This window comes from Panulirus ornatus, chromosome 66 (assembly GCF_036320965.1).
Source record: "Panulirus ornatus isolate Po-2019 chromosome 66, ASM3632096v1, whole genome shotgun sequence".
Classification (NCBI taxonomy): domain Eukaryota; kingdom Metazoa; phylum Arthropoda; class Malacostraca; order Decapoda; family Palinuridae; genus Panulirus; species Panulirus ornatus.
Window position 1 is genome coordinate 9,835,536 of NC_092289.1, and position 27,620 is coordinate 9,863,155.

General features: G+C 40.1%; 1 protein-coding gene across 1 annotated transcript in view; it reads left to right on the top strand.

The window, feature by feature from the left end:
• The window catches only part of LOC139746949 (cytochrome P450 2L1-like), a 163,954-nt gene that overhangs the window by 132,821 nt on the left and 3,513 nt on the right, over positions 1–27,620 (top strand). Inside the window, exons 7-10 of the mRNA XM_071658644.1 lie at positions 1,400–1,514; positions 9,882–10,062; positions 11,362–11,479; positions 11,894–12,038. Coding sequence (XP_071514745.1) covers positions 1,400–1,514; positions 9,882–10,062; positions 11,362–11,479; positions 11,894–12,038 — 559 coding nt within the window. The remainder of the gene's footprint in view (positions 1–1,399; positions 1,515–9,881; positions 10,063–11,361; positions 11,480–11,893; positions 12,039–27,620) is intronic.

The window sequence follows — 27,620 nt, forward strand, 5'->3', positions numbered from 1 at the left end:
ACTTTACGTCTTATTTCCACCACTCACTACCCTTTTTTAATCTGCCCACCTCTCATCTTCTGCATGCCCCTTGCATCTCTTGCACATGCTATCACTGCTTCCTTAAGTACTTCCCATTCCTCACCCATTCATCTCACGTTATTTACTCTCACCTTTTGCCATTGTACACTCATTCTCCCTTGTTATTTCTTCAAACAAGTCTTCCTTCCAGGCCACCACTCTTTTCACTTTCTTCTCCCCGACATTGTTTCCCCTTTTTCAAAAATCTTTGCAAATCTTCACTCTCGCCTCCGCAAGATAGTGACCAGACATCCTATCAACAGCTCCTTTCAACACATTTATATTCAAAAGTCTCTATTATACACTCCTATCAAGTCATACGTAATCAAATGATACCCGTTGACCACCTTTCCTACTCAAATACTTATACTTGTGTATATCTCTCTTTTCACACCAGGTATTTCAAATCATCAGTCTTTTTTCAGCACACAGCTTCACAAGTTCTTCACCCTTTTCATTCACAACACTGAATATCCCATGCACACAAGTTGCACCCTCAACTGCCATATTACTTACCTTCCCATTTAAATTTCCTATCACTAATACCTGTTCTCATGCACCAAAATAGCTGATACACTCACTCACCAGGTCCCAAAACACTTGCCTATCATGATATTTCTTTCATGGTTAGTACCATAAACATCAATAATCACCCATCTCTCGCCATCCACTTTCAGTTTTTTTCACATCAACCTAGAATTTACTTTCTTTCACTGTTACACACTTTCAAAACTCTTGCTTTAGGAGTAGTGCTACCCCTTCCTTTGGTCTCGCCCTCTACCTCACTGAACCTAATTATGATTATTTTAATCTCATCTACACTTAACTTCCTCCTTTCACACACTCTCCAGAACTCAGTTACCAACTTCTACACTTTCTCACTCGAATCTGCCACTAGTGCTGTGTCGCTAGCATACAACAAATGACTCACTCCCAGGCCCCCAGATCCCCTACATAATGCATACTCGTCCCTCTCTCTAAGTCTCTTGCATTTCCCTCCTTTACAACCCATCCGTAAACAAATTTAACAGCCATAGTAACATCACAATCCTTTCCATAGACCAGCCTTTGCTTGGAGCAGCTCACTCTCCTCTCATCTTACTTGTACACATGCTTTAACCCTTGTACCCAATACCATATATTCTTAAAACTTTATACAAGGTATCCTAATCCTGTCATATGCTTTCTTCAGGTCCATAAGCATCTCAATCTTTATGGTAAGCACTTGATCCACATATCTCCTATCACATCTGAGACCATACCGTTCCTCCCTAGTCTGATGCTTTTACATGTCTTCATCCTGTCAGTCACTAACCTAAGGTTCCTACGTGTGCCACAGGAGGAGATCGAGGAGCATCGTGCCACTCTAGACCGAGACAACCCGCGGGACTTGATAGATGGCTACTTGATAGAGATGGATGAGAAGAAGGACGACCCTGCCACCACCTGCAGTGGTGAGTCACCTGCAGCTATCTGTTGTGTTGAGTGCCTCTGCCACTTCCTGCAGTGGAAAGTGACCCTGCTATTATCCCCAAGGGTGAATTAACATGCCAATACCTGCATTGGTGAGTGAGTTCCAACTATCTGCTGCTTTGTGTGGCCATAACTAACTGTTCTGGCAAATTACTTTACGTGCGTAGGTAAGTAAACCCTAGTTTTCAGTGTCAGCGAGTGGCTCCCCAGCTGCCTTCCTGCTTTGCTGAGTTTCCTCTAACTACTGACTACAGTGATGAGGAACTATGTAGCTTACCACATTAGTGAATAACCTTTAACTACATTGACTGGTTAGTGACCCTTAGCTAACACACACTTGTGGATGACCTTATAACTACATACAGTCGTTCAGTAACCAGTGTTTTCCCAGAAGCAGTGAACAATTCAACACTGCGTGTACCAGCTGTGGTAAATGATTCCCTGTCAACAACTTGTAGTGATGAATAACCATAATAAGTGTCCATATCTGCTCTGAGTCACTGGCTGTGTCACTACCTGAAACGACTGATTATGACGCTACCTGAAATGAGTGACTATATCAATACTGAAATGAATGACCGCGAGACTACGTAAAGTACTTGACCAAACAGGTATGTATAGTGGGAACCCTTCTTCCGTTATCTGAGACATTACCACCATCAGTGGCAGTCACTCTCCCAGCTAATGTCCAAGAATACACCTCCAGGATCAGGTTCAAGTGATGGCGACACATGAAACTGCGAAAATCTCTCTTGACTTCTGACTGGAGAGAAGGGTTTTGGGAAGCTGAAGCATCTGAGAGGGATTTCTTGCAGGGTTCTTATGAGTGTGGGTAAGGAAGAGTAAGAATGAGAATGAGAAAGTCCCAGGATTCACCCTAGGTTCTCCATTGTTCATGAAGCAAGATTAACAAGACGGTAGATTTTGTGTGTGTGTGTGTGTGTGTGTGTGTGTGTGTGTGTGTGAGGGGGAATTTTTTCACTTGTAGGGCCCCGCATCTTGATGATTTCAACTGTCATACAAAGTGTTAAATTTTTTGCATGCTGTCTGCATTATCCATGTCCTCAGATCTGTTACAATCATCCAAAAGTGATATACCACAAAAATATTTTTTACAGCCTTTAAAACAGGTTTCTTACTTTCATGTGTCTTCTGGTTGCTTTATTACTACTCTCAACGAACTCTTCACTGTACACATCGTCGATCTGTTTTTAAAACGTAAAGATTTTGATCATATCACCTATCAGCTTACTCTCTCAGGTGGGTATATTTAAAGTCACAGCTTTTCCATTTAACTTATCTCTCTTAATGTGATACCTTCTTTGTTGCCCTCTTCTGGCGCTTTATGCATCTTTAGGTGCGGTGACCTAACATTGCTAGAAAGAATATTCTAGTTTTGGTCTAATGTAGGATATTAGTAGCTGAAGGCTATTCTGATATTTGTCAGCAGACAATTTGTCTTCCTAACTATTCTCCTCATATGGGATTCTGGCGACAGGTTATGGAAGATGTTGACTTCCAAGTCTTTCTCACACATGATCCTGAAGCTACATATTTTCTTTTGGATGATAGTAATATTGTGGCCGTCTTTCGCTTTGTGCCATCCTCATTATTCTATATCTCCTCAGGTTGAATTTCGTCAACTATGTTTCAGACCAACTTTGTAGTCTGTTTAGCTCCCCTTGTAAGCTGATGCAAGCCTCCTCGCTTTTCACTTCTCTTATGGCTAATATGTAATCTGCAAACATATTCAAGTAGGACCTGATACCTGCTGGCGAGTTGGTGATATAGATTAAGAAGAATGATGGCCCTAAAACTAAACCCAGTGGCGCTCCGCTGGTTACCTCAACACTTCTGAAAAAGGCTCCTGTAACATGCACCCTTTGTTCTCTCCCTCAGAGATACTCTTCTGACCATTGAAGGAGTTTCCCTTTTATTCCTGTCTGGTGAACTAGCTTCCTAAACAGCCTCCCATGCTTTTCGGCAATTCAGATACAAGCAGTCCACCCACTCTTTGCTTTTGTTGAGGACAAAGCTCATTCCCTCGTGGAACTATAAAAGGTTACTTACACTCGACCGCCTTTCCCTAAAAGCGTGCTGTCTGTAATCTAAGATGTTTTTCTTCCGTAGAGAGTTATCGACTTGCTTTCTGATATTCTCTTCCACAACCTTACACAGTACACTCGTTATGGGATCAATTTGTAGTTCATCTCTGTACCCTGTCTCCTTTTTATATGTAGGTAGGTAGTTTGCCCTTAAAAACTTCCGTGGCACTTTGCATCACTACACTGACATCTTGAAAAGTAATTCAAGCGTCTCTATCCACATCTTTATCACGTGGTGAAATTTCTCGAGGACTATAGGCCTTGTATGGGTCAAGTCCTTTTGGTACTCTGTTGATGTGTTTTGTAGATATCTCAGCGATTTCCAAAACCTCATCCCCATTCCATCTCACTGGTGTTGGGACTATGGTATCCTCCACTGTGAAAACACCTTCGAATATGTTATTCAGTAACTTACGTATCCTTACATCATCACCTTCAATTTTTCATTCTGAATCCATTAGCTTGATCAGCTGCTCCTTAACTGACAATTGATTCCCGATTAAATTATGGAAAAGTTTTGGTTTTTCACCTGCCTTATTTACAATATTCTTTTTTAAGCTTCTTCGTTTTTCCTTTCTTGTCCTACTGTACTCGTTCCATGCTCTCTTGTTTTGCAAATGCTGGCTGGTTGGAGTGCCGTATATATCATCACTGTAGCTCTCGAAGCTCCTTTGCCTTTGACATCTTTCATTAAACCATTCCTTCTTCATCCTCACCGCTCCTTCTGTAGCAGAAGCATGAGATACTCATGTCTTGTAACCCTTCATTATGAATTTTACAGAACTTCTCACAACAACGCTTTGGTTCCAGGCCACTGAACTATATAATTTACCTTATAAGTTATTGAGGTTTGTATAGTTTCCGCGGCAATGTGCTATTTTCATGTCTTTTCTCACCTTTGCTTTTTTAATGTCCTTGTTTACCACAAAGTCAAACTCTTCCAATCTGGATATCGTATATAATGCTCTTAATATTCGTGTTTGTATGTGAGAAGATAAGATATAGCAATGATGGTGTATCAGTCCCTGTTTTCTTTTCAACAGCTTTCACTTGTTTCCTTGAGTTTCGCGTTTTATATATTCAGCTGCTCCCAAAACACTTGCCTCTCATGATCTTTTTTCTTCTCATGCCCAGGTGCATATGCACCAATAATGTATATATATATATATATATATATATATATATATATATATATATATGCGATTGTCCAAGACAGACAACGAGCGCTCAAAAACTTATCATTTTACAAATCTTATCAACAATACAATTATCTAATTTGTAAAGACCATCACTATTTTAAGATTTTAATTCTCTATGTATTTAATGATAGAAGATTCATTGATATTTCTCGTGGTAATAGAGTTAGAGTTGATAACTGAGATGGCATTACTCCAGTCAATAAACTTATCACAATTTCTACATGGCACTTTATAGATGTACCCAGGAGAATTTTCTGGTGAATTCCTGATTAAGATATTCTTTATGGAACCTGGGACGTAAAGTAAAATTATCATTTTCAGAAAGAACTTAAAGATTCTTGTTGAAATGGGAGGATTGGGCTCAACATATAAAATCATTTCTTTGTCAACTTTAGGTATTTATCAATGAAAGATCTAGGGGTTGAAAAACTGTATATTCCAATTCAGTGGAGGTTATTATGATAAAAAATTTGGTATGGCAATGGGTATCCCTCTTTCAACTGCACTAAGTAATCTTTATATGGAATTTTTTGAAACAAAATTACTAGAGGATATCTTAACTTCTAGTGCAGTTTGGTTTAGATATGTAGATGATGTTCTTTGTGTTTGGCCAACAAATGAAGATTTACAAATATTTCTCCTCTTATTTAACAATTTAGTACCTTCCATCACATTTATTGTAGAAAATGAAAATAATGGTGTGTTACCATTTTTGATTGCATGATCCATGGGCAAGGAAACAAGTTTAAGTTTAGCATATACAGAAAACCTACCAATGTATGCTCACATATCCATTATCACTCATCTCAACATGACAGAGTTAAATTTTCAACCTTTCAATCTGTTTCATAGGGCATTTTTTATTTTCAGTCCAGAGTATACAGATTGTGAGTTTGAGAAGATATATTCTATTGAATATAAGTTAAAGTACCCTAGATCTTTCATTGTCAAATACATATATATATATATATATATATATATATATATATATATATATATATATATATATATATATATATATATATATATTCATTTTGATTTGCTTTGTCGCTGTCTCCCGCGTTAGCAAGGTAGCGCAAGGAAACAAACGAAAGAATGTCCCAACCCACCCACATACACAATTATATACATACACGTCCACACACGCAAATATACATACCTATACATCTCAACGTATACATATATATACATACACAGACATATACATATACACACATGTACATAATCCATACAGTCTGCCTTTATTCATTTCCATCCCCACCCCGCCTCACATGATATAACAACCCCATGCTTCCGCATGTGCACGAAGTAGCGCTAGGAAAAGACATCAAAGGCCACATTCGTTTACACTCAGTCTCTAGATGTCATGTAATAATGCACCGAAACCACAGCTCCCTTTCCACATCCAGGCCCCACAGAAGTTTACATGGTTTACCCCAGACGCTTCACATGCCCAGGTTCAATCCATTGACAGCACGTCGAACCCGGTATACTGCATTGTTCCAATTCACTCTATTCCTTGCATGCCTTTCACCTTCCTGCATGTTCAGGCCCCGATCTCTCAAAATCTTTTTCACTCCATCTTTCCACCTCCAATTTGGTCTCCCACTTCTCGTTTCCTCTACCTCTGACACATATATCCTCTTTGTCAATCTTTCCTCACTCATTCTCTCCATGTGACCATACCATTTCAAAACACCCTCTTCTCCTCTCTCAACCACACTCTTTTTGTTACCACACACCTCTCTTACCCTATCATTACTTAGTCCATCAAACAACCTCACACCACATATTGTCCTTAAACATCTCATTTCCAGCACATCCACCCTCCTCCGCACAACTCTATAGCCCACGCCTCGCAACCATACAACATTGTTGGAACCACTATTCCTTCAGCAATACCCATTTTTGCTTTCCGAGATAATGTTCTCGACTTCCACACATTCTTCAACGCTCCCAGAACTTTCGCCCCCTCTCCCACTCTATGATTCACTTCCGCTTCCATGGTTCCATCCGCTGTCAAATCCACTCCCAGATATCTAAAACACTTCACTTCCTCCAGTTTCTCTCCATTCAAACTTACCTCCCAATTGACTTGTCCCTCAACCCTACTGTACCTAATAACCTTGCTCTTATTCACATTTACTCTCAGCTTTCTTCTTTCACACACTTTACGAAACTCAGTCACCAGCTGTATCATCAGCGAACAACAACTGACTCACTTCCCAAGATCTCTCATCCACAACAGGCTGCATACTTGCCCCTCTTTCCAAAACTCTTGCATTCACCTCCCTAACAACCTCATCCATAAACAAGTTAAACAGCCATGGAGACATCACACACCCTGCCGCAAACCTACATTCACTGAGAACCAATCACTTTCCTCTCTTCCTACACGTACACATGCCTTACATCCTCGATAAAAACTTTTCATTGCTTCAAACAACTTGCCTCCCACACCACATATTCTTAATACCTTCCATAGATCATCCCTATCAACTCTATCATATGGTTTTTCCAGATCCATAAATGCTACATACAAATCCATTTGCTTTTCTAAGTATTTCTCACATACATTCCTCAAAGCAAACACCTGATCCACACATCCTCTACCACTTCTGAAACCACTTTGCTCTTCCCCAACCTGATGCTCTGTACATGCCTTCACCCTCTCAATCAATACCCTCCCATATAATTTCCCATGAATACTCAACATACTTATACCTCTGTAATTTGAGACTTCACTTTTATCCCCTTTGCCTTTGTGCAATGGCATTATGCAAGCATTCCGCCAATCCTCGGGCACCTCACCATGAATCATACATACATTAAATAACCTTACCAACCAGCCAACAATACAATCACCCACCTTTTTAATAAATTCCAGTGCAATACCATCCAAATCTGCTGCCTTGCCGGCTCTCGTCTTCCGCAAAGCTTTTACTACCTCTTCTCTGTTTACCACATCATTCTCCCTAACCCTATCACTTTGCACACCACTTTGACCAAAATACCCTATATGTGCCACTCTATTATAAAACACATTCAGCAAACTTTCAAAATACTCACTCCATCTCCTTCTCACATCACCACTACTTGTTATTACCTCCCCATTAGCCCCCGTCACTGAAGTTCCCATTTTTTTCTCTTGTCTTACGCACTTTATTTACCTCCTTCTAAAACATCTTTTTATTCTCCCGAAAATTTAATGATACTTTCTCACCCCATCTCTCATTTGCCCTCTTTTTCACCTCTTGCACCTTTCTCTGTGAGACATAGTCAGACGACACTATGTGAGACAAAGTCAGACGACTCTATGTGAGACATAGGCAGACGACAGTATGAGACATACTCAGACGGCACTATGTGAGACATGGTTAGACGACACTCTGAGACAAAGTCAGACTGCAGTATGTGAGACATGGTCAATAGACACTATGAGACGTAGTCAGACGACACTATGTGAGACATGGTCAGACGACACCATGAGACGTAGTCAGACTGCACTATGTGAGACATGGTCAGACGACGCTATGAGACGTAGTCAGACGACACTATGTGAGACATGGTCAGACGACACTATGAGACGTAGTCAGACGACACTATGTGAGACAAAGTCAAACGACTCTATGTGAGACATAGGCACACGACAGTGTGAGACATACTCAGACAACACTATGTGAGACATGGTTAGACGACACTATGAGACAAAGTCAGACTGCAGTATGTGAGACATAGCCAGACGACACTATGTGAGATATAGTCAGAAGACTTTATGTGAGACATAGTCATACGACACTATGTGAGACATAGTCAGAAGACTTTATGTGAGACATATTCAGACGACACTATGTGAGACATAGTCAGATGGTGTTATGTCAGACATAGTCAGATGACGCTATGAGACATAGTCAGACTGCAGTATGTGAGACATGGTTAGACGACACTATGAGACAAAGTCAGACTGCACTATGTGAGACATAGCCAGACGACACTATGTGGGACATGGTTGACGACTCTATGAGACATAGTCAGACTCCACTATGTGAAACATGGTCAAACGACACTATAAGACGTAGTCAGATGGTACTATGTGAGACATGGTCGTACGACACTATGAGACTTAGTCAGATTGCACTATGTGAGACATGGTCAGACGACGCTGTGAGACGTAGTCAGGCAACACTATGTGAGACATAGTCAGACGACACTATGAGACGTAGTCAGACGGTATTATGTGAGACATTTCAGACGACACTATGAGATGAAGCCAGACTGCACTATGTGAGACATGGTCAGACGACACTATGAGACGTAGTTAGACGACACTATGAGACGTAGTCAGACGACACTATGAGACGTAGTCAGACGACACTATGTGAGACATAGTCAGACGACACTTTGAGACATAGTCAGAAGACACTATGTGAGACATAGTCAGAAGACACTATGTGAGACATGGTTAGACGACACTATGAGACATAGTCAGACTACACTATGTGAGACATAGTCAGACGGTGCTATATGAGACATAGTCAGACGGTGCTATGTGAGACATGGTTAGACGACACTATGAGACATAGTTAGACTGTACTATGTGAGACATGGTCAGACGACACTTTGAGACACAGACGATACTGTGAGACATAGTCAGACGACACTATGTGAGACATAGACAGACAACACTATGTGAGATGCTTTTAGACTACTCTCTGTGAGACGGTCAGATGATCCTGAGTGAGATATTATCAAATGATAGTATGTGAGATATCATCATACGACACTTTGTGAGATACGGTCAGAAACTACTATGAGATGATAATGTCTGTGACATGGTCTGATGATAGCATGTGAAACACGTTCAGACGACACTATGTGAGAAGAGGTCAGACGACGCTCCTTAAGATACCAAAAGACGACACTCATAGTGTAAGTGAGATAGTTAACTTACCATGGCTTACATGCCTTTCTGTCATCTGTTCCCAAATAGTCCTTTCTCTGTATGTCACCATTTGACCTAATGCCCAGCCACTATAACTTTCAGATAAGGACTTAGCGATCTTGTCTCTTGACCTGTTCTTCGCCGGGAGTGAGACGACCAGGAGTACCCTTGTGTGGATGTTCTACTACCTGGCCACGTACCCGGAGGTGCAACGAAGACTGCAAGACGAGCTGGACGAAGTCCTCCCGAAAGGCACCTTGGTCACTCTCGATGATAGGATCAGGTGACTCTCCTGCTTCATCACCTGGATTATAGTTTTGATTCCTCCACAACCTATATCTTCACCCTGTACTAACGGACCAGCACTCAGTATGTGCCTGGTGTTAGATTAGCTGTTTCTTCAGTTTCACTGATAAGCTGTAGAATGTTGCTCTTGATACATATCAATTTGGGTTCTCAACACACACACACACACACACACACATACACACACGCACACACACACACATACGTTTAAGATTTCAATCTGAACTTAAAAGTGTTACGGGCCTCCGTGGTGCAGTGGTTCGCATTGCTGAGCATGAGTCAGCACAAGCGCCTGGCTTCGAATCTCTGGCCTCGACATTAGGACCACAGCTAACCATCTGGGTTTGTTGATGAATGAATACTTAGCTCAAGCTAGTGTGTTGTAGTATGTATGCACATGTAGGATAAGACATGGTATCGATAGTCAAGTATAAGAGACGAAAACACGAGCATAGAACTTTCTCCTCTTAACGCACAAACAACAATCACACACATAAACTTACGAGAATAATGATAAATGAATTACAGGGAAAGGCTAAAGGCCTTAGATTTGTCCGTTATAGGAGAAAAGAGTGAGGAGTGATTCCACTACAATCCTAGATATTTAAAGCAGATTTATGACGTAGACGGATAGTTCTTTGAGAGATGTAGGATTAGAATAAAACAAGAGGCAATAACAAAATATTAAGCAAGAAACCTGTTAGAAAAGATATGTAAGAAAGATATGTAAGATATAAAGAGTAGTGCATGAATGTAATAAACTGAATGAAGCTATAGTAAATGAGGACAATATTCAGAAATTTAAGTTGCATGATTGTAGAGAGGGTTCGAGAGTTGGAGCCCCAAGAGTGTATACATCATTTACCTGTACAATATAGATAGATGGTTACAAACCAGTAACAGGGCCAGAAGGAGGGCAGAGAAGTCTTTGGTCTCTTTTTCTGAAAATTAAACTGGGAAACAACAATTTCATCAAGCCTGTGGTATAAATAAAGGGTGAAGGAGATGGCAAAGGGGCGACTTGAGGGTATGTCTTAGAGGTATGTAACACCATCACTTGGACAGAGTGAGGTGTAATAAAGACATCAGATGTGTGAGAAGGGGTGTGCGAAGTTCTTGTTCTTATAGAAGTTCACATTGAAATACGATACAGCAAGATTATAGAAATTCACACTAAGGTACTCTCTACAACGCTGTTTTGTCATACCTTGTGTATCTGTAAGTCTCTCTCTGCTCCACTTGAATAGTAATACTCTCCACCGTTGACGATTTTCAGGCTTCCGTATACAGAAGCTGTGTTGCACGAAGTTCTTCGTAAGTCCTCACTGCTTTCTCTAGGCGGCCAACATGTGGCCGTAAGAGACACTCAACTGGGCGGCTATTTCATTCCCAAGGTAAGGTGTCAATGTTATATCTTTTAAGTCCGATACTATTTACACTCAAAACAGAGCAAACTATGTCCCCCTTCTGTGGTCTTTTACATTTTCTTCGTTAGTATAGGCCTTCCTTAATCTGTTATTCGTTTCTGACCCCAAGTGTATGTGCCTCTTTAAAGGAGGCTTCCCGTCCTCTGATGTGTTCATCATTTACACCACTTGTAAAGATGAAACCGTCCTGACTCTGTGTTCTGTTAATATGTTTTCATCGTGTTGCTGGGCTGTCCGCACCTGCTCTTCACTCTGCCACTCAACGGAAAGCAGAAAACACGTGAGAAATCTTGGAGGGTATATTGATTTGCAATTGAACATGACAGGAATGTAGTGACTACATGTAATTGCCCTCACTGATCCGATCCACTTTACCCACAGGGCTCCGTCATCAACAGTTCGGCAACAACGATGCACCACGACCCTCGCTACTGGGACCATCCCAATGAGTTCCTCCCAGAGCGCTGGCTGGACCCTGAGGGCAAATTCGCCACCAAGAAGATGGGGTTTCTGCCTTTTGGCGTTGGTAAGTTTACCGCCAAGATGCGGTTTTGTGTCTTTCATAAACGCATCTGACTTTCAGGAACTTTTTATGGTTTAACCTACAGCTCTTTAGCTCTCAACTGCACTTATTATACCACAGGGATCATCCAAAAGGCATCATTAGGCTTAAAGAATAATGCAGTCTCACGTAATAACAGGTTATTCTCTGCCTGAGATATACCTGGCACGGCCAAGGGCAAACTTCACTGATAAATATCTCGTAACTTCGAGGGAAGCCGCTCATCGGATTGGATTGTCAGTCAAACGTGTCCTTTTCTATTGGTTTATTAGCATCAAATTTGTATGCCTTTTATGAACCTAGTCTAATGTCAGACAATAGTTTTAACAAGAGTTTCTGTTTTTGTAGCATTTACCCTTTTTCACTTGAAAACATAGCATACACCTTAGAAACAGAACAAAAGAGACTAACTACCCAAATATTTTTGTACGTTTTATATCATAAGAAATAACTCTAAGTATTAAATGTATCCACATAAATTCTTTATAATAAAGAATATACAGATCCATATAATTGTATAACTCCTTCCGTTAGTTACTGAGGAGTGACGAAGGAGTCCTAGTCTTCCTACTGAACACCAAGCCAGGGCGTTGGTGAGAACATTTTTACATCCTTTTATATGAGAGATGTGTACATGATACGGGTGATAGCCAGACTCCACGGCGTTAAACATACTATATCATCACCTACACTACTTATCACACGGGAATTTCACATAAAAGTGATTGAATAGAATCTCTCCCTTACTGTTAATAGCGGATTGACATGGAGAATGTTCAGTTACACTTTGAAAATGGGCCTTACACTTTGTTTATATTCTTTGACATCTCGGACGGGTTCCCAGTATGTATATTACAGCCTAACAGAATTATAGAGATGGACTGCAGACTAGGAAATGCTTAGATTTTTACAGTTTGATTCATTTTGTACATGTTAGATTTCACCCCTAAGGGTGTTAACACAAATTTTCCTTGATCGATGTTTGATCAGAGTTGTGATTTGACGTTGAATTTCAAATGTTTAATATGAGCAGCATTTTTCCACTTTTAGTTTCGGTAACAAGTTCGTGGTAAATGGATTATAGGGAGAGAAGTGTAACAAGATATATTGTATAATGTGGAAAGAAATACAAAGGAATGCAAACAGCAAAAGTGTACTCGGTCTTTTGAGGCTGTTTGTGAATAGTGAAATATATAAAGAAACTCACAGATTAGCGTGGTAAAAGTTAGAAGGCATCCAGATAATTCAAAGAGAATAACCTGCAAATTATCATTTTGGTTATAGAGGCCCAAATAATGAAAGTCGTGGACTCGAAACGAAATATTTATCGTCCATTCTTACACATAACTATAGTCTGCTTTCAACAACTTTGCTTAGCAAATGATTTCATATGTTAAACCTGTTGAAGAAAAAGTATTTCCCCTTCGTTAGAGGTAAATTGGTTACCCACGAGTTTGTATCCATTACTACTTGTAAATCAGACGAATCAAGTCTTAGATAATTTGATGGATGAAGATTATCAAAGCCTTTGATCATTTTGAATAATTGTGTTAGCTCAACTCTTAATATTCTTTTCTAAGCTAAATAGATTTGATGGATGAAGATTATCAAAGCCTTTGATCATTTTGAATAATTGTGTTAGCTCAACTCTTAATATTCTTTTCTAAGCTAAATAGATTTGATGGATGAAGATTATCAAAACCTTTGATCATTTTGAATAATTGTGTTAGCTCAACTCTTGATCTTCTCTTTTCTAAGCTAAATAGATTTGATGGATGAAGATTATCAAAACCTTTGATCATTTTGAATAATTGTGTTAGCTCAACTCTTAATCTTCTTTTCTAAGCTAAATAGATTTGATGGATGAAGATTATCAAAGCCTTTGATCATTTTAAATAATTGTGTTAGCTCAACTCTTAATCTTCTCTTTTCTGAGTTAAATAGATTTGATGGATGAAGATTATCAAAGCCTTTGATCATTTTAAATAATTGTTTTAGCTCAACTTTTAATCTTCTCTTTTTTAAGCTAAATAGATTCAAGTCTTATAATATCATCTCGGAAGATTTTGTTTCTCAGTCCGGAAATCATCTTGGAAGCTCGATGCTGTACTTTCTCCATTCTGTCTATGTCTTTTTTTTTTTAAGCAGGGTGACCGAAACTGAGCGCTAATATTCATTTCAGGCAGGGTGACCAAAACTGAACACTAATATACAAGATGCAGACAAACTAATGAATTATAAAGAGTAAAGATGCTTCCCTCGACTTAAATTCGAAGACTCTCTCAATGAAACCAAGAATTTTGTTCGTTTTTTTCACTGTTTCTGTGCATTGCTTACTTGGTTTTAGGTCACCAGAGATCATTACACTCAGGTCTTTTTCCTCATTCACTTTCTGCAGTTCAGCGTGCCTTTCCGTTTTATTCTAACAATATGTATATATAACTTAGCAGTTAAAGATAATAAAATTCATTTGCCATTTATAAGCCCAGTTCATCAGTGTGTGTTAGTGTCAGTTTGAAGTTGCAGACGTTCAACGAATTTCTACGTCTTGCGGTACTCTATTTGTTACTTCTAACCATTCTGTGGCTTGAACACTAATCACTACTGTTTGTTTATAGCCAATTAATTTCCTGTCCACTGAAGTACAACCTCGTCATAACCATGTGTCTTAATCTTTGCCAGTAATCTTTGACGCGGAACCTTATCGACAGATTTTGAAAATAGATACCATCAACTGCTTTCGTCGTACATTTTTATCATATCATAAAAGGAATCATGCAGATTTGTCAGACATGAGCAATTTCGGCAAAATTCATGCTGAGAATTGCTTATTAAGTGAATGTCCGCTAAATGATTTACATTGCTGTCTCGAATGATGGTTTCCATACTTTTTCCAACAACAGACGTTAAGCTAATAGGACGATGATTTCCGGGCAGTGACACTACCTTTTTCGAATATCAGTGTTTCATTGGCAAACTTACATTCATCTGGAGCTTCTCCTGTCGCAAGTGACCTATTGGGAAGGGCAATCAAAGGCTTAGCTATCTTATTTTTCTCCTCGTTCGTTGTCCTCGGATGAAACTTTTCAGAGCTTGCCGTTTTATATATTTTCATTTCGTTTATTGCTGAAAATATGTTCGCTTTTATGTCATTTTGTTGATGAACGTTTCCCTCTCTTATCAATGAAACTGGATTCGGAACATGGGTTGTGTCTTCAATCGTAAATACAAAACAGTAATTTAATATTTTTTGCCATGGCATCGTTGTCTTGAGCCAAGTTACCGTTTTCCCTAATTTATGGACTTATTGACTCGGTAAAGACTCTCTTGCTTTTAACAATACTGTAAAACTCTTTAGGGTTTCTATTGCTTTTTTCAGTAATATGCGTTTTATACTGACATTTATTTTGTCACATAACTCATAATTTACTCTGTCATGCAGGTTATTGGATTTTCTGGGTGTCTTATGAGCTGCTCTCGTAGACAAAAGGCATTTTTCTAGTTCACCGTTCCACCACCTTGGTCTTATTTTAGAGACAGACCGTCTACTACGCATTGGTGTGTACATTCCCTCTGCTGCTTTGAGGATTTATGTGAAGCTTTTCCAAGCTACGTTCATATCATTTCCGATGAGTATTATCATCCAAGGTTTGCCTGTCAAGAGCAATGCGAAGATCATTAAATTTTGCACGTTTAAAATCGGGTATTTTTGCCAGTGTCATTCTGACCAACGTTACATGCAGTGTTCAAAAGTGACCTCAAAGGCAATTTGCCGGTGATTACTGGTACCAAACTTTTCTCGAGCAGAAATGTAATTAACGATATCCTCATTTGTAGTAAGAACTATATCTAACATACTTCTGTCGCGAGTAAGTTTCTCAACTAATTGGATTTGGACGCTGTCAAGCAAATTTAGGTAGGGTCCACGCCCGGGGATATTAGGAAGGGATTCTCCCCACTTGCTACTCTGTTAAAATCTACTATGATAAAATCTGGTTAATTACAATTTTCTTCCTACTGGTCATGAATTCTTTCGTCTGCCTCTGGTGTCTGTGCAGGAGGCATGAGTTTACAAGAGAAAGATAGACAACAGGAGACCTGATTGACCCACGACTTGGTTGTCTGAAAAAAGAGAAAAAGAAATAAATGCAACAAAAAAGAAAGAATAGATGTAATTCTGCTCAGTAGTTTTTAAAGCTCTTACAGATATGATTTTGTGATCTGGAAACGTGACATTTTTATCTTTGACCTAAGTCTAATTGGCCTTGTTCAAGGCACACTTTTTGTCTCATTTTTTATATATAAGAGTAACATTTGTTATTTTCCAGTCAGTTGTCTCCTGACCATCCGATAGAGATTTGTTGATGCTTTTGTTATCGGGTATAGTAGCTGTCTCCTGACTTCGTTAAGATATCTTGGAGCTAAGTCATCTGGGCCGTTAGAGTTGTTAGGATTTAATCCAGATATTTAGGTCCTTCAGAGTTCTTTATTTCTCTAACCGTCATATCTTCTTCATCAGATCCTTGAAACATTTTCATTGATTGCAGTATTCGAGATGTTTCTTCAATTATGAATATGGAGTTAAAAGAGTAATTTAGTGTAGTAGCCATTTCCTTGTCGTCAGTAGTTAGTGTCATGTTCGTTTCGTTATGAACCAGTTCTTCTTTACTTTCTTCGTTTGTTGTATATTTGAAGAATTCCGTAGGATTGTTCTTAAGTTTTAAGGATATTCTTTTTCCTTCCTCGCGTTTACACTTATGACCGTCTTACACTCTCTTTGGATACTGATTATTTCCTGGTGATTTTCATCAGGTCCCATTGATCTGAACTTCTTATGTTTCCTTCTTTTGATGAATTAATCCTTCCATTCTTTTACTCATACATGATGAAACATTTCGTATACCGCAGCCAATGAAAATGTTTCATAATTCGTGGCATGTGTTTATTTTCAATCTTGAGTGGTGTGTTTTTAGAATTATTCCACATATCCTCAACTGTGTGAACGTCAAGAAGTTTTGTCGAATTGGTACTGCGAATTTCTTGTCTAATGTTTTCAAAATTTGTTCGCCTGTAATGTGAGATCAAGAGATGGTTGTCATTTATTTCATGATCTAGCTTTATCTCTAATCTAATCAAACTGTGATGGCTGTGTGACAAACTCTCAAAAGTTGGTCAAGTTTGTGTCACTGGTGAGGACAAGATCAAGAATGTTTTTACCTCTAGCTGTTTTTTTTTTTATTAACTGTTCTAGAAAAGCGTCTTCAATCAGTTAGGTTAGTCTTGTTCACACTCCCTCACCTGTTAAAGTGTTCCAGTTTATGTTTGGACTGTTGAAGTCTCCTATTATTATAACTTCTTTACTGTTCATTAGAGTTTTGACTTCATTGTATAATATCTTACCGTCGTTTTCTTTTTGCTTAGAAGATCTGTAGATAACACCGAGACGTAGTTTACTTTTGAACTTGTCGGTAATGCTTATATAAAGTTACCTGAGAGTTAACCTGTACCTGTGCTAACCCGCTACTTATACTGCCAGAATTGTCTAAACGTACTTGACCTTTCTTTGCTAATTCCTCTGCCTCTGAAGTTACTGCTACTAGCTGAGGATCTCTACCAATCCCATCGTTATGATCTTACGTAGTTAATCTTTAATTTGAACAAAAATAGAGTCTACATTTCCAACAGCTGCTTTTTCTATGGATTTTAAATGAGCTTTAGCAAATGAGTACAACAACGCCTACTTTGCAGTATCCCCTGGTAAACAGACTGTATCCTGGAATTAGATATTGAGCGAGGAAATACTTATTGTTGTTATCTAACCAAGCCTTGGAAATGGCAGTTATATCATATTTTCATTCTAACGCTTTTGTCACTACCTCGAAGCGATTATTTCATATTTCGTTATTTTTGGACGAAAGTGAGACCCATTGGCAAGGTGCTCATGGAGGGAGATGGGTCTATTCCACAAGGGCTGCATTTTTGGACAAAATATGTAATCAAAATATACCTAATGTACAAAAAAGTAGATACTTAGAGCCCAATAGGAGGGTACAATATGGTAAGAGGCAGGAAAATAGATGTATAAAGGTACACTGCAATTTATGTACCAGGTTTAACCAGAAAACGACCGCCAAATGTACAGTAAATCAGTGTCTGTAAATCTGAATTGTTGGATTTTACGGCCAGGGCTCTTTGAGGAAAGTTACTAGGCCTGCAACCCATTTTGATTTTTGATTTTCCCATGGTACGTAATTCCCTCATTATCCCTCCGGCTTCATACATCTAAGAAATGATTAGTCACATACAACACATATACACCGGTATGGTACGTTATCCACTGTTGTAGTTAAATGATGAACCTGAGAAAAATACAAGATAGAATATATTTTTTTTTTTTTTTTATACTTTGTCGCTGTCTCCCGCGTCTGCGAGGTAGCGCAAGGAAACAGACGAAAGAAATGGCCCAACCCCCCCCCCCCATACACATTTATATACATACGTCCACACACGCAAATATACATACCTACACAGCTTTCCATGGTTTACCCCAGACGCTTCACATGCCTTGATTCAAATCACTGACAGCACGTCAACCCCGGTATACCACATCGCTCCAATTCACTCTATTCCTTGCCCTCCTTTCACCCTCCTGCATGTTCAGGCCCCGATCACACAAAATCTTTTTCACTCCATCTTTCCACCTCCAATTTGGTCTCCCTCTTCTCCTTGCTCCCCCCCACCTCCGACACATATATCCTCTTGGTCAATCTTTCCTCACTCATCCTCTCCATGTGCCCAAACCACTTCAAAACACCCTCTTCTGCTCTCTCAACCACGCTCTTTTTATTTCCACACATCTCTCTTACCCTTACGTTACTCACTCGATCAAACCACCTCACACCACACATTGTCCTCAAACATCTCATTTCCAGCACATCCATCCTCCTGCGCACAACTCTATCCATAGCCCACGCTTCGCAACCATACAACATTGTTGGAACCACTATTCCTTCAAACATACCCATTTTTGCTTTCCGAGATAATGTTCTCGACTTCCACACATTCTTCAAGGCCCCCAGAATTTTCGCCCCCCCCCCAACCTATGATCCACTTCCGCTTCCATGGTTCCATCCGCTGCCAGATCCACTCCCAGATATCTAAAACACTTCACTTCCTCCAGTTTTTCTCCATTCAAACTCACATCCCAGTTGACTTGACCCTCAAGCCTACTGTACCTAATAACCTTGCTCTTATTCACATTTACTCTTAACTTTCTTCTTCCACACACTTTACCAAACTCAGTCACCAGCTTCTGCAGTTTCTCACATGAATCAGCCACTAGCGCTGTAACATCAGCGAACAACAACTGACTCACTTCCCAAGCTCTCTCATCCCCAACAGACTTCATACTTGCCCCTCTTTCCAAAACTCTTGCATTTACCTCCCTAACAACCCCATCCATAAACAAATTAAACAACCATGGAGACATCACACACCCCTGCCGCAAACCTACATTCACTGAGAACCAATCACTTTCCTCTCTTCCTACACGTACACATGCCTTACATCCTCGATAAAAACTTTTCACTGCTTCTAACAACTTTCCTCCCACACCATATATTCTTAATACCTTCCACAGAGCATCTCTATCAACTCTATCATATGCCTTCTCCAGATCCATAAATGCTACATACAAATCCATTTGCTTTTCTAAGTATATCTCACATACATTCTTCAAAGCAAACACCTGATCCACACATCCTCTACCACTTCTGAAACTACACTGCTCTTCCCCAATCTGATGCTCTGTACATGCCTTCACCCTCTCAATCAATACCCTCCCATATAATTTACCAGGAATACTCAACAAACTTATACCTCTGTAATTTGAGCACTCACTCTTATCCCCTTTGCCTTTGTACAATGGCACTATGCACGCATTCCGCCAATCCTCAGGCACCTCACCATGAGTCATACATACATTAAATAACCTTACCAACCAGTCAACAATACAGTCACCCCCTTTTTTAATAAATTCCACTGCAATACCATCCAAACCTGCTACCTTGCCGGCTTTCATCTTCCGCAAAGCTTTCACTACCTCTTCTCTGTTTACCAAATCATTTTCCCTAACCCTCTCACTTTGCACACCACCTCGACCAAAACACCCTATATCTGCCACTCTATCATCAAACACATTCAACAAACCTTCAAAATACTCACTCCATCTCCTTCTCACATCACCACTACTTGTTATCACCTCCCCATTTGCGCCCTTCACTGAAGTTCCCATTTGCTCCCTTGTCTTACGCACTTTATTTACCTCCTTCCAGAACATCTTTTTATTCTCCCTAAAATTTAATGATACTCTCTCACCCCAACTCTCATTTGCCCTTTTTTTCACCTCTTGCACCTTTCTCTTGACCTCCTGTCTCTTTCTTTTATACCTCTCCCACTCAATTGCATTTTTTCCCTGCAAAAATCGTCCAAATGCCTCTCTCTTCTCTTTCACTAATACTCTTACTTCTTCATCCCACCACTCACTACCCTTTCTAATCAACCCACCTCCCACTCTTCTCATGCCACAAGCATCTTTTGCGCAATCCATCACTGATTCCCTAAATACATCCCATTCCTCCCCCACTCCCCTTACTTCCATTGTTCTCACCTTTTTCCATTCTGTACTCAGTCTCTCCTGGTACTTCCTCACACAGGTCTCCTTCTCAAGCTCACTTACTCTCACCACCCTCTTCACCCCAACATTCACTCTTCTTTTCTGAAAACCCATACAAATCTTCACCTTAGCCTCCACAAGATAATGATCAGAAATCCCTCCAGTTGCACCTCTCAGCACATTAACATCCAAAAGTCTCTCTTTCGCACGCCTGTCAATTAACACGTAATCCAATAACGCTCTCTGGCCATCTCTCCTACTTACATAAGTATACTTATGTATATCTCGCTTTTTAAACCAGGTATTCCCAATCATCAGTCCTTTTTCAGCACATAAATCTACAAGCTCTTCACCATTTCCATTTACAACACTGAACACCCCATGTATACCAATTATTCCCTCAACTGCCACATTACTCACCTTTGCATTCAAATCACCCATCACTATAACCCGGTCTCGTGCATCAAAACCACTAACACACTCATTCAGCTGCTCCCAAAACACTTGCCTCTCTTGATCTTTCTTCTCATGCCCAGGTGCATATGCACCAATAATCACCCACCTCTCTCCATCAACTTTCAGTTTTACCCATATTAATCGAGAATTTACTTTCTTACACTCTATCACATACTCCCACAACTCCTGTTTCAGGAGTATTGCTACTCCTTCCCTTACTCTTGTCCTCTCACTAACCCCTGACTTTACTCCCCAGACATTCGCAAACCACTCTTCCCCTTTACCCTTGAGCTTCGTTTCACTCAGAGCCAAAACATCCAGGTTCCTCTCCTCAAACATACTACCTATCTCTCCTTTTTTCACATCTTGGTTACATCCACACACATTTAGGCACCCCACTCTGAGCCTTCGAGGAGGATGAGCACTCCCCGCGTGACTCCTTCTTCTGTTTCCCATTTTAGAAAGTTAATACAAGGAGGGGAGGATTATATATATATATATATTATATATATATATATATATATATTTATTTATTATACTTTGTCGCTGTCTCCCGCGTTTGCGAGGTAGCGCAAGGAAACAGACGAAAGAAATGGCCCAACCCCCCCCCCCCATACACATGTACATACACACATCCACACACGCAAATATACATACCTACACAGCTTTCCATGGTTTACCCCAGACGCTTCACATGCCTTGATTCAATCCACTGACAGCACGTCAACCCCTGTATACCACATCGCTCCAATTCACTCTATTCCTTGCCCTCCTTTCACCCTCCTGCATGTTCAGGCCCCGATCACACAAAATCTTTTTCACTCCATCTTTCCACCTCCAATTTGGTCTCCCTCTTCTCCTCGTTCCCTCCACCTCCGACACATATATCCTCTTGGTCAATCTTTCCTCACTCATTCTCTCCATGTGCCCAAACCATTTCAAAACACGCTCTTCTGCTCTCTCAACCACGCTCTTTTTATTTCCACACATCTCTCTTACCCTTACGTTACTTACTCGATCAAACCACCTCACACCACACATTGTCCTCAAACATCTCATTTCCAGCACATCCATCCTCCTGCGCACAACTCTATCCATAGCCCACGCCTCGCAACCGTACAGCATTGTTGGAACCACTATTCCTTCAAACATACCCATTTTTGCTTTCCGAGATAATGTTCTCGACTTCCACACATTTTTCAAGGCTCCCAAAATTTTCGCCCCCTCCCCCACCCTATGATCCACTTCCGCTTCCATGGTTCCATCCGCTGACAGATCCACTCCCAGATATCTAAAACACTTCACTTCCTCCAGTTTTTCTCCATTCAAACTCACCTCCCAATTGACTTGACCCTCAACCCTACTGTACCTAATAACCTTGCTCTTATTCACATTTACTCTTAACTTTCTTCTCCCACACACTTTACCAAACTCAGTCACCAGCTTCTGCAGTTTCTCACATGAATCAGCCACCAGCGCTGTATCATCAGCGAACAACAACTGACTCACTTCCCAAGCTCTCTCATCCCCAACAGACTTCATACTTGCCCCTCTTTCCAGGACTCTTGCATTTACCTCCCTAACAACCCCATCCATAAACAAATTAAACAACCATGGAGACATCACACACCCCTGCCGCAAACCTACATTCACTGAGAACCAATCACTTTCCTCTCTTCCTACACGTACACATGCCTTACATCCTCGATAAAAACTTTTCACTGCTTCTAACAACTTGCCTCCCACACCATATATTCTTAATACCTTCCACAGAGCATCTCTATCAACTCTATCATATGCCTTCTCCAGATCCATAAATGCTACATACAAATCCATTTGGTTTTCTAAGTATTTCTCACATACATTCTTCAAAGCAAACACCTGATCCACACATCCTCTACCACTTCTGAAACCGCACTGCTCTTCCCCAATCTGATGCTCTGTACATGCCTTCACCCTCTCAATCAATACCCTCCCATATAATTTACCAGGAATACTCAACAAACTTATACCTCTGTAATTTGAGCACTCACTCTTATCCCCTTTGCCTTTGTACAATGGCACTATGCACGCATTCCGCCAATCCTCAGGCACCTCACCATGAGTCATACATACATTAAATAACCTTACCAACCAGTCAACAATACAGTCACCCCCTTTTTTAATAAATTCCACTGCAATACCATCCAATCCTGCTGCCTTGCCGGCTTTCATCTTCCGCAAAGCTTTTACTACCTCTTCTCTGTTTACCAAATCATTTTCCCTAACCCTCTCACTTTGCACACCACCTCGACCAAAACACCCTATATCTGCCACTCTGTCATCAGACACATTCAACAAACCTTCAAAATACTCATTCCATCTCCTTCTCACATCACCACTACTTGTTATCACCTCCCCATTTACGCCCTTCACTGAAGTTCCCATTTGCTCCCTTGTCTTACGCACTTTATTTACCTCCTTCCAGAACATCTTTTTATTCTCCCTAAAATTTAATGATAGTCTCTCACCCCAACTCTCATTTGCCCTTTTTTTCACCTCTTGCACCTTTCTCTTGACCTCCTGTCTCTTTCTTTTATACTTCTCCCACTCAATTGCATTTTTTCCCTGCAAAAATCGTCCAAATGCCTCTCTCTTCTCTTTCACTAATACTCTTACTTTTTCATCCCACCACTCACTACCCTTTCTAAACAGCCCACCTCCCACTCTTCTCATGCCACAAGCATCTTTTGCGCAATCCATCACTGATTCCCTAAATACATCCCATTCCTCCCCCACTCCCCTTACTTCCATTGTTCTCACCTTTTTCCATTCTGTACACAGTCTCTCCTGGTACTTCCCCACACAGGTCTCCTTCCCAAGCTCACTTACTCTCACCACCTTCTTCACCCCAACATTCACTCCTCTTTTCTGAAAACCCATACTAATCTTCACCTTAGCCTCCACAAGATAATGATCAGACATCCCTCCAGTTGCACCTCTCAGCACATTAACATCCAAAAGTCTCTCTTTCGCACGCCTGTCAATTAACACGTAATCCAATAACGCTCTCTGGCCATCTCTCCTACTTACATAAGTATACTTATGTATATCTCGCTTTTTAAACCAGGTATTCCCAATCATCAGTCCTTTTTCAGCACATAAATCTACAAGCTCTTCACCATTTCCATTTACAACACTGAACACCCCATGCATACCAATTATTCCCTCAACTGCCACATTACTCACCTTTGCATTCAAATTTTTTTTTTTCCCAAAAGAAGGAACAGAGAAGGGGATCAGGTGAGGATATTCCCTCCAAGGCCCAGTCCTCTGTTCTTAAGGCTACCTCGCTAATGCGGGAAATGGTGAATAGTATGAAAGAAAAAAAATAAATATATATATATATATATATATATATATATATATATATATATATATATATATATATATATATATATATATATATATATGTATATATAAATATATATATATATATATATATATATATATATATATATATATATATATATATATATATATATATATATATATATATATATATATATATATATATATATATATATATATATATATATATATATATATATATATATATATATATATATATATATAGGTTCGATCCTGGCTGATGGAGCTTTGTATGTTCTATGAAGGTGCGCGTTCATATACACTTTATTCGTATTCATATAACTCCGCGTTTTACAGTCAGGTTCGGTAAAACGCTATCAGCTGGCTATGTGTTCTGTTCGCAAACAACCGATAGACCCCGTTTCTCACCATTGTGAGACGAAAGGTATTGAATACTTAGTATTTCGAATAGTTGTTTCCTATTATACAGTCCCTTAGCCTAGCGGTTAGCATGCCTGTCTCTTGCACAAGGGGTCCCAGGTTCGATCCTGGCTGATGGAGCTTTGTATGATATATATATATATATTTATATATATATATATATATATATATATATATATATATATATATATATATATATATATATATATATATATATATATATATATAGTGAAGGGGGTTAATGGGGAGGTGATAACAAGTAGTGGTGATGTGAGGAGATGGAGTGAGTATTATGAAGGTTTTATTGAATGTGTTTGATGATAGAGTGGCAGTTATTCGGTGTTTTGGTCGAGGTGCTGTGCAAAGTGAGAGGGTTAGGGAAAATGTTTGGTAAACAGAGAAGAGGTAGTAAAACCTTTGCGGAAGATGAAAGCCGGCAAGGCAGCGGGTTTGGATGGTATTGCAATGGAATTTATTAAAAAAGTGGGTGACTGTACTGTTGACTGGTTGGTAAGGTTATTTAATGTATGTATAATTCATGGTGAGGTGCCTGAGGATTGGCGGAATGCTTGCATAGTGCCATTGTACAAAGGGAAAGGGGACAAAGGTGAGTGCTCAAATTACAGAGGTATAAGTTTGTTGAGTATTCCTGGGAAATTATATGGGAGGGTATTGATTGAGAAGGTGAAGGCATGTACAGAGCATCAGATTGGGGAAGAGCAGTGTGGTTTCAAAGGTGGTAGAGGATGTGTGGATCAGGTGTTTGCTTTGAAGAATGTATGTGAGAAATACTTAGAAAAGCAAATGGATTTGTATGTAGCATTTATGGATCTGGAGAAGGCATACGACAGAGTTGATAGAGATGCTCTGTGGAAGGTATTAAGAATATATGGTGTGGGAGGCAAGTTGTTAGAAGCAGTGAAAAGTTTTTATCGAGGATGTAAGGCATGTGTACGTGTAGGAAGAGAGGAAAGTGATTGGTTCTCAGTGAATGTAGGTTTGCGGCAGGGGTGTGTGATGTCTCCATGGTTGTTTAATTTGTTTATGGATGGGGTTGTTAGGGAGGTGAATGCAAGAGTTTTGGAAAGAGGGGCAAGTATGAAGTCTGTTGTGGATGAGAGAGCTTGGGAAGTGAGTCAGTTGTTGTTCGCTGATGATACAGCGCTGGTGGCTGATTCATGTGAGAAACTGCAGAAGCTGGTGACTGAGTTTGGTAAAGTGTGTGAAAGAAGAAAGTTAAGAGTAAATGTGAATAAGAGCAAGGTTATTAGGTACAGTAGGGTTGAGGGTCAATTCAATTGGGAGGTGAGTTTGAATGGAGAAAAACTGAAGGAAGTGAAGTGTTTTAGATATCTGGGAGTGGATCTGGCAGCGGATGGAACCATGGAAGCGGAAGTGGATCATAGGGTGGGGGAGGGGGCGAAAATTCTGGGAGCCTTGAAGAATGTGTGGAAGTCGAGAACATTATCTCGGAAAGCAAAAATGGGTATGTTTGAAGGAATAGTGGTTCCAACAATGTTGTATGGTTGCGAGGCGTGGACTATGGATAGAGTTGTGCGCAGGAGGATGGATGTGCTGGAAATGAGATGTTTGAGGACAATGTGTGGTGTGAGGTGGTTTGATCGAGTAAGTAACGTAAGGGTAAGAGAGATGTGTGGAAATAAAAAGAGCGTGGTTGAGAGAGCAGAAGAGGGTGTTTTGAAATGGTTTGGTCACATGGAGAGAATGAGTGAGGAAAGATTGACCAAGAGGATATATGTGTCGGAGGTGGAGGGAACGAGGAGAAGAGGGAGACCAAATTGGAAGTGGAAAGATGGAGTGAAAAAGATTTTGTGTGATCGGGGCCTGAACATGCAGGAGGGTGAAAGGAGGGCAAAGAATAGAGTGAATTGGAGCGATGTGGTATACCGGGGTTGACGTGCTGTCAGTGGATTGAATCAAGGCATGTGTATGGGGGTGGGTTGGGCCATTTCTTTCGTCTGTTTCCTTGCGCTACCTCGCAAACGCGGGAGACAGCGACAAAGCAAAAAAAAAAAAAAAAAGTTATACTTTCTGGCTGTCACCCGCGTTAGTGAGGTAGCAAAACGAAACAGACGAAAGAATGGCCCAACCCACCCAAATGCACATGTATATACATAAATATCCACACACGCACATATACTTGCATATACATTTCAACGTACACAAATACATACATACACAGACATATACATGCATACACATGTACATATTAATACATGCTGCCTGTATATATGTAAGTATGTATATATTCAAATACTCTTAAGCCAAAATGCTTTCTTAGAAATAATTTGTTTATGGATGGGGTTGTTTGGGAGGTAGATGCAAGAGTTTTCGAAAGAGGGGCAAGTGTGTAGCCTGTTGTGGAGAGAGCTTGGGAAGTGAGTCAGTTGTTGTAAGCTGATGATACATCGCTGGTGGCTGATTTGGGTGAGAAACTGCTGGTGAATGAGTTTGGTAAAGTATGTGAAAGCAGAACGCTGAGTGTAAATGTGAATAAGAGCAAGGTTATTTGGTACAGTAGGGTTAAGTGTCAAGTCAATTGGGAGGTATGTTTGAATGGAGAAAAACTGGAGGAAGTAAGTGTTTTAGATATCTGGGAGTGG